This window comes from Prionailurus bengalensis, chromosome E2 (genome assembly GCF_016509475.1).
Source record: "Prionailurus bengalensis isolate Pbe53 chromosome E2, Fcat_Pben_1.1_paternal_pri, whole genome shotgun sequence".
Taxonomy (NCBI): domain Eukaryota; kingdom Metazoa; phylum Chordata; class Mammalia; order Carnivora; family Felidae; genus Prionailurus; species Prionailurus bengalensis.
This window is the reverse complement of record NC_057352.1, coordinates 15,470,915-15,479,427: the sequence shown is the minus strand read 5'-3', so window position 1 is coordinate 15,479,427 and position 8,513 is coordinate 15,470,915. Positions and strand designations below refer to the sequence as shown.

General features: G+C 50.3%; 1 protein-coding gene across 3 annotated transcripts; it reads left to right on the top strand.

Moving 5' to 3' along the window:
- The first annotated feature begins 66 nt into the window (after positions 1-66).
- On the top strand, positions 67-8,502 carry NFKBIB (NFKB inhibitor beta). Of its 3 annotated transcripts, none has more exons than XM_043598981.1 (6): positions 74-351; positions 5,766-5,871; positions 6,160-6,286; positions 7,169-7,257; positions 7,347-7,607; positions 8,353-8,502. In XM_043598981.1, the coding sequence occupies exons 1-6, from the start codon at positions 173-175 to the stop codon at positions 8,446-8,448; spliced, it is 858 nt and encodes a 285-aa protein (XP_043454916.1). In that variant the 5' UTR covers positions 74-172; the 3' UTR covers positions 8,449-8,502. The 3 variants fall into 3 exon arrangements, with proteins under 3 accessions (XP_043454914.1, XP_043454916.1, XP_043454915.1); XM_043598980.1 differs by having other exon boundaries at positions 75-351; positions 5,953-6,286; XM_043598979.1 differs by having other exon boundaries at positions 67-351; positions 5,766-6,286.
- The last annotated feature ends 11 nt before the right edge of the window (positions 8,503-8,513 follow it).

The following is an 8,513-nucleotide window of genomic DNA, read 5'->3' as shown; positions in this document are numbered from 1 at the left end:
TCTGATTGGTCATGGTGTGGTAAGGGGGCGGGGCGCGTACTCTTTACCTCACTCTGATTGGATAAATCAGGGGGAGTGTTGGGGAATTCCCCGCAGGGCGGAAGCGCCAGGACCTCAGGCAGAGCTTAGTTATAGGCGGGCGGCCGCTGGGACCCCTGAGGCGTCGGGGGCTATGGCGGGGGTCGCGTGCTTGGGGAAAGTTGCGGAGGCCGACGAATGGTGCGACAGTGGACTGGGCTCTCTGGGTCCGGACGCAGCAGCCCCCGGAGGACCGGGGCTGGGCGCCGAGCTGGGCCCGGGTCTGTCGTGGGCGCCCCTCGTCTTCGGCTACGTCACTGAGGATGGGGACACGTGAGTGAACCTTAGGCTGCCAAACCGGGCCCAAGGATCCGACGTCTGATTCCTTATTAGTCTCTGAACCCGGCTTCCTAACCTTTCACTCCTGAATCTAACTTGTGATGCTTGACTTTCTGATCCCTAACCGCCAAGCCCTAACCTCAGTAAAAGCAATTTACTGTCCAACTTTGATCTTAGCGCCTTAATTTCTGATCTTCCTTTCTTGAACTCTGGTTCATAGAGAGCTCCACATCCCTATCCATTGATCCCAAAACTCTATTGATCTTCCTGACCTTATTCCTGAGACCTTTGTTAGAGCTGTAGTTCAGACAGCCCCCTCCTGACCTCCTACCTCCAAACATGATCTTTGATCCTTAGCTCCTGCTTTATGAGCCTGGGACTTAGATTTCCAAAATTAATACTTGGCCTTGACTCCAAGATTCTGCCTTCTGAGCACTGATCTTAAAATCTTACATTCAAAGAGAAAACGTAAGCTCCATTATAGCAGGGTTCACGTGTGAAATATTTATTGAACACTACCAGGTTCCAGGGCCTGTTTTAGGTGCTGTGATAAAGCCGTGAAGAAAACAGACAAAAGCTTAAACCCTTGTGGGAGTTTGCGTTCCAAGGGTGGGTATATCGATAGGACAGATGGACTGACAGGAAGACAGGAAGGAAACGCCGAGGGAAAAAAGGAGAAAGAAGGAAAGAAAGAGTCAGAGAAGGAAAGAAAGACACAAAGTGAGAATGAGCGAAAGAGAGAGGAAAGGAAGAAAGACAGAAAAATGAAAAACAATATAAAAGAAAGGCAGGGAAACGGTATGTCTGAAGGTAGTAAGGTCTTTGGGAAAAAATAAAGCAGGAAAATGAGACCAGTGAATTATTTGGGGGCGGGGGGGAGCACTCCATGTAGAAGGGACAATGGTTGTAAAGGCCCCTGTGACGGATTGTACTGGGTTTTTTGTTCATTGTGTTCACTCTTCTGTCCTCAGTGACCGAACAGTGCTTGACCCATAATACGCACTCAGGAAATAGTGATCTTTTTGAAGAGCCAGCTTAGGTTTCATTAATTTTCTTTATTGGATTTTTGCTTTCTATTTCATTGATCTCTGTTCTGACTTTCATTCTTGCCCTTCTTTTGCTTACTTTGGGTTTAATTTGTTCTTTTTCTTTCTTTCTTTCTTTTTGGTTCTTAAGGCGGCAGCTGAGCTTATCCATTTGAGACCTTTCTTTTCTAATATAGGTGTTTCATGCTATAAATTTCCCGTAGGACTGCTTTAGCAGTCTCACAAATTCTGATATACTGTGTTTTCATTTTCATTTAATTCAATATACTTTCTAATTTCTCTTTTGATTCCTTCTTTGGCCAGTGGAATATTTAGAAGTATGTTATTTAGTTTCAAGGTATTTGGAAGGTCTTCCAAATGTCCCTTTTTAAATTGATTTTTTAAAAAGTTTTATTTATTTAAGTAATCTCTACACCCCATGCGGGGCTTGAACTCATGACCCCAGGATCAGGAGTCACATGATCTTCTGACTGAGCCAGCCAGGTGCCCTCTTTTTTTTTTTTTTTTTTTTAAAATAATTTTTTTTAATGTTTATTTTTGAGACAGAGAGAGACAGAGTATGAATGGGGGAGGGTCAGAGAGAGAGAGAGAGACCCAGAATCCGAAACAGGCTCCAGGCTCTGAGCTGTCAGCACAGAGCTCGACGCGGGGCTCGAACTCATGGACCGCGAGATCATGACCTGAGCTGAAGTTGGACGTTTAACCGACTGAGCCACCCAGGCGCCCCTCCCTCTTTTTTTTTTTTTAATTGCTTTTCAATTTAATTCCATTGTAGATTGAGAACATACTTTATGTGACTTGAATCCTCTTAAACTTATTGAGAATTGTTTTATGGTGGAGAACATTATGTGTGCACTTGAATGGATATTCTGTTGTTGGGTACAGTGTTCTCTATTTTTTTAAAAAAACTTTTTAATGTTTATTTATTTTTGAGAGAGAGACAGAGACAGAGAGAGTGCCAGCAGGGGAGAAGCAGAGAGAGGGGGAGATACAGAATCCAAAGCAGGCTCCAGGCTCCGAGCTGTCAGCACAGTGCCCGACGCGGGGCTCGAACTCAAGAGCCATGAGATCATGACCTGAGCTGAAGTCAGATGCTTAACCGACTAAAATTTTTAAGTAATCTCTACTCCCAACGTGCGGCTCAAACTGACAACCTAGAACTCAAAACCGTGCTTTACTGACTGAGCCAGCCAGGCCCTCTGGCTTTACTAACTTTCTCTTTGTTCTGTTATTTTTTTTTTTTCAATTTTTTTTTTCAAAGTTTATTTATTTTTGGGACAGAGAGAGACAGAGCATGAACGGGGGAGGGGCAGAGAGAGAGGGAGACACAGAATCGGAAACAGGCTCCAGGCTCCGAGCCATCAGCCCAGAGCCTGACGCGGGGCTCGAACTCGCAGACCGCGAGATCGTGACCTGGCTGAAGTCGGACGCTTAACCGACTGCGCCACCCAGGCGCCCCTTTGTTCTGTTATTTAAATGGTTGGCCAACTGTGGCCTCCAGGCAAAATCTGGCCAGCCATCTGCTTTCATAAGGCTGTGAGCTAAGAATGCTTTTTACATTTTCAATGGTTGAAAAAAATCAGAAGAGAAGAAGAATAGTTTGCCGCAAGTGAAAGTTACGTGAAATTCACATTTCAGACTGCACAAAGAAAGTTATGTTGGAATACAGCCATGCGGGGTCATTTATCTATTGCCAGTGGCTGCTTTTGTATCACAAGTGCAGAGCTGAGTAGGTGAAAAGAGACACGGTTGGATCCACAAAGCCTAAAATCTTTAACTGGCCTTTATAGAGAAAGTTTGCTGACTTCTGCTTTTTTTGGCTGATATGTCATTTCACCTAGGGTAAAAGATGAAAGAACTTCAGAAGAGAATATATTTCCATCTGTCCCCTCCTGGCCTCAACGTTATTGTTGCCATACATTCCACTTACACGTGTGTCCTAAACTCCCCCATACTTTGTTAGTATTTTTGTTTAAACAGTCAGCTATTTTTCCAAATTACCTTCCGAAGAGCCTTACAGTAACAAGAGAAAAAAAATCTTCCATATTTACCCACATAGTTACTATTTTCAGTTTTCGTTATTCTTCTCAGTCAGTTCGTATTGTGGTCTGATGTCATTTTCCTTTTGCTCGCAGATTTCCTTTAATGTTGCTTTGGCGATATGGGTCTGCTGCTGATGAGTTTTCTCGGCGTCATTATTTTGTCTTCATGTTTGAAAGGCGTTTTCGCTGGGTTAAAGAATTCTGGGTTGACTGTCTTTGAATACTTGAAAGTGGTGCTCCATTGTGTTCCCTTGCCTTATTTTTATTTTTCTGTACTTAAAGTAGTTTTGCCTCTGGCTCGGGTGAAATTTTTGTTTTCATCATTGGTTTTGAACAGGACTTTTATGTTGGGCCTTTGCATAGTTTTTTTGTCTTTTTGTTTTTTTTCCGTATTTCTTGTTCTTGGGAGTCATTGAGCTTCTTGGATCTGTGGATTTGGAAAATTAAATTCAGTGTCTGACTTCGGCTCAGGTCACGATCTCGCAGTTTCTGAGTTCAAGCCCCGCAACTAGCTCGGTGCCAACAGCTCAGAGCCTGGAGCCGGCTTTGGATTCTGTGTCTCCGTCTCTCTCCGCCCCTACCTGCTTGCAGTCTGTCTCTTTCTCTCTCTTTCAAAAATAAATAAACGTTAAAAAAAATGTTCTCTTGTGTTTCATTAAGAATAGCTCTTATGGTGAAGTCTTCAAGTTTGCTAGTCTTTTTTTCCTGCCGTGTTTAATCTGCTACTAATCCCATCCAGTGTATTTTTCATTTCAGATGCTATAGTTTTTATCCCTAGGAGTTTGGTTTGAGTCTTTTTTTTTTTTTTTTTTTTATCATCCATGTCTCTACTTAACTTTTTGAATGTTTGAGATTCACTTATAATGAACTCTTTTAATGTTTTTGTTCGTTAATTCCAACATCTGGGTCATTTCTGGGTCAATTTCAACGGATTGATCATTCTCATTGTGGATCATGCTTTCCTGCTTATTTGCCTCCCTGGTAATCTTTGATTAGATGCCAAATATTGTGAATTTTACCTTGTTAGGCCAGCAAGTTGTGGATTCCTATAAATATTGTTGAGTGTTGTTTGGGGATGCAGTTAAACTACTTGTAAGCAGTTTGGGCTATCTGGGTGGCTTAGTTGGTTGAGTGTCTGACTTCTGCTCAGGTCACGATCTCACGGTTAGTGAGTTTGAGCCCCACATCGGGCTCGGTACTGATAGCTTAGAACCTGGAGCCTGCTTGGGATTCTGTGTCTCCCTCTCTCTCTCTGCCCCCCTTCCTCACTTGCCTTCTGTCTGTCTGTCTGTCTCTCTCTTTCTCTCTCTCTCTCAAAAGTAGATAAACATTAAAAAAAAAAAACCAACTACTTGTAAGCGGATTGATCCTTTGGGGTTTTGCTTTCATGATTTGTTGGGTGGGTCCTGAGCAGCCCTCATCTAGGACTTATTATTCCCCACAACTGAGGTAAGAGCCTTCCAGAGTATTCTACCCAAGGTCCTTGGGTTTTTCCTAGTCTGATTGGTGGGAACAGGCATTATTCCTGGTCTCCTGTGAGCGATGGGCATGTTTCCCTAATCTTTTTGGATGGTTTCTTCACACCCGTCCATTAATCAGCCCTCTCCCAAATACTCGAGAGGCCCCTCTGTAGACCCCCCAGGGTCTCTCCCTGTTCAGCCCTCTCCTCTTGGGTTCTCTGTCCTCTGACTTTAGCTGCCTGCCTTCCCCAGCCTCCCCTCCTTCTTGCCTCGTATGCAATCTGCGAGGCCCCTCTCTGTGCGGTGTCTACTCTCAAGACGGTAAACTTGGCAATCAGTTGAAGGGCTCACCTCATTTTGTTTCCTCTTTAGGGATCATGGTCATTCATTGCATGAGGACTAGTATCTGGAAAACTGTTGCTTCCTATACCATAGTTTGTCAGATTTTTTTGGTTGATTCAGATGGGAGGGAAATCTGGTCCCTGTTATTTCGTCTTGGGAGGCAGTAGAAGTCCTACTTGATACACACCGATGAGGGGCTCCTGGATGGCTCAGTTGGTTAAGCATCCGACTTTAGCTCAGGTCATGATCTCGCAGTTCGTGGGTTCGAGCCCCGCATCGGGCTCCACGCCCACAGTGCGGAAGCTTGCTTGGGATTCTCTCTCTCTCTCCCTCTCTCTGCCCTTCCCCCACTCTCACTTTTTCTCTCTCTCTCTCTAAGTAAATAAATAAACTTAAAAAAATTTTTAAAAACCAAAGCACTGACTAAACAAATATGCTGACTTAACTGACCTGACCCTCCTAGATTCCTGACAGTTGGTTCCAGACTTCTATGCTCTGCTCCCTGTTTTTGTCTTCAGGGCATTGCACTTGGCAGTGATTCATCAGCATGAGCCCTTCCTGGATTTCCTCCTAGGCTTCGCGGCTGGCACCGAGTACCTGGACTTGCAGAATGACCTGGGCCAGGTGAGCCCCCCCGGGGGACAGTTTAGGGCTTGGGACTGGGTTCTCCGTGCACCCCCTGATCCCTGCCCTCTGCTCCCGCAGACAGCCCTTCACCTGGCAGCCATCCTGGGGGAGGCCTCCACAGTGGAGAAGTTGTACGCGGCGGGTGCCGGGTTGCGTGTGGCGGAGCGCGGGGGCCACACGGCACTGCACCTGGCCTGTCGCATGAGGGCACACGCCTGCGCCCGTGTGCTACTCCAGCCCCGTCCCCGGTGCGCCAGGGGAGCCCCCAACACCTACCTCGCTCAGGGCCCCGACCGCACCTCTGACGCCGACCGCCTGCCTGTCACCTCGTACCCCGACCCCGACTCGGAGAAGGAAGATGACGAGAGCGAGGAGGATTGGAAGCTGCAGCTGGAGGCTGAAAACTATGAGGGTGAGGGGTTCTCAGGCACCGGGCAGGGCTTGGGCTCCCAGGCGGAGCGAGAATTCCTGGCTCTGGGCTCGGTTCTCCTGACTCAAGACCCAGCCCCTTGGGGAATAATCCCGAGGCTTCAGGAGCCCAGGCATTGGGAAGGGTCCCCGCTCGAGCCCCAGATTACTGAGACTTGGTCATGTCGAACTCGGAACCCGGACCACTTGGGACCCAGACCTGTCACCCACAGGCCTGGAGCCACTAAGATCCAGTTGTTGGGTCCAGCTTGCCCAGCCTGAAGGCACAGCTCCCACCCTCTCACCAGCCACAGGTTTCAGCCCGCCCGGGACAAGGGAACTCAAGGCCCAGGTTCCCAGAGATTGACACTGGGTTCAAGGACAGCCCTCAGCCAGGCCTCATGAGAAAAAAGGCATCTGAGTCTCGGCTCCCCCACCTCTAAGCCCGACTGCCTGGACCTAAGCCCCTTCCACAAAGGGACTGAGATCACCCAGGACCCCGTGTCTAGGGCCCACTCCACCTTCCAAGGTCGCAGGCCCTTCAACTACTCGGGACCCAGGAATTTGGGATCCAGGCCCTTTGTGAAGTAAAGACCAGAGACTCGGTCTCCTGGTCCCAAGATCCAGGCCTCCTGTCCAAAGCCCCCAGGCTCTTCATCCATAAGCCCCAGACATGCCACAAGCCGGGCATTGGCACCCCCAGTAAGTTCCAGACCACCGAGACGTAAGCATTTGGGCTGCAGAAGCCTGTTTGACATACCCAGGAAATCAGGAGCTGTACCCCAAACTCAGTGTCCTCAGGCCACAAAGCCGTCCCCTGGGACCTTGGCATTTGAGGCCCAGGCCCCTCAGTCCCATCGTCCGACACCTGTCGCCCTATCCACAGGCCATACCCCGCTTCACGTGGCCGTCATCCACAAAGACGCAGAGATGGTCCGGCTGCTCCGGGAGGCTGGAGCTGACCTCAACAAACCGGTGAGCTGCCCTGGGGAGAGGATGTGGCAGGAAGGCTTGGCCCCCAGAGTGGGGCAGGGCCTCCCTGACCCCTCTGTTGCGCCTCGCAGGAGCCCACGTGCGGCCGGAGCCCCCTGCACTTGGCAGTGGAGGCCCAAGCAGCCGACGTGCTGGAGCTTCTCCTGAGGGCAGGGGCCGACCCCGCCGCCCGCATGTACGGTGGCCGCACCCCACTGGGTAGTGCCACGCTCCGGCCCAACCCCGTCCTCGCCCGCCTTCTCCGTGCACATGGAGCCGCTGAGCCCGAGGACGAGGACGACAGACCCGGCCCCTGCAGCAGCAGTAGCGACAGTGACAGCGGGGACGAGGGCGTGAGTGGGGAGGCGGGACCGGGCGGCCCAGCCGGGGGGGTCAGGGTAAACGGGCAGACGGGAAGGGGGAGAAGAGACATTAGGCAGCACGTTGAGACTGACCTCGGGCTGCTGTGATTCGAGAACTCGGGCAGCTGTGCGGGGAGACCTGGGCAGGGGTGGTGGGGAGCACACGGGTAGTGGTGGTGGGGAACCGAAGGCAAGGGCAGAGGTGGAACTCGGGCAGAGTTACAGAAAAGACCTCGATCGTGGTGACTGATAATGGTACTGGTTGGCAATGGTGGCTGACAGCGTAGGGAGTGATCTCACAGGGCAGGAGTCGGAGAACTCAGGCTCCGGGAAGCACTGATTCCAACCCTGGCGGCAGTGGGGAGAGACCGCCGGTGAGGAGGTTGCATTGGAGAACCCAGGTGGCAGAGACCCCACTCTGGGCAGGGACGATGTTGGGGGGACGGCGAGGAATCTGGGTAGAGGCAGAGGGAGGGGGCGGAGGAGGGAGACCCCAGTGGCTGTGGCTGCCTAAGTACTGGCAAAGCAGTGGGGCCGGAGCCCGGGCAGTGGTGGTGGGAGAACACAGGTGACCTTGAACGTGGTGTGTGGAAAACTAAGAGCAGGGAAGTTGAAGGATGACTGGGCGAGCTGGGGCTTCGAGACAAGACCCAGCTGTCGGGGTGGGTGGAAGCAGCTGGACAGCAGGCGGGGTGACAGCCGCCTGAGCCCCTGTGCCTGCCCCCTTTGTCCCCAGGATGAATACGACGACATCGTGGTCCACAGTGGCCGCGGCCAAAACCGGCTACCTCCCACCCCAGCCTCGAAACCTCTCCCTGATGACCCCGTCTGACCTCATTGTTAATAGGATTTCCAATTTAATAAAATCCCAGTTCTGACAACCAGAGACCGTTCCCG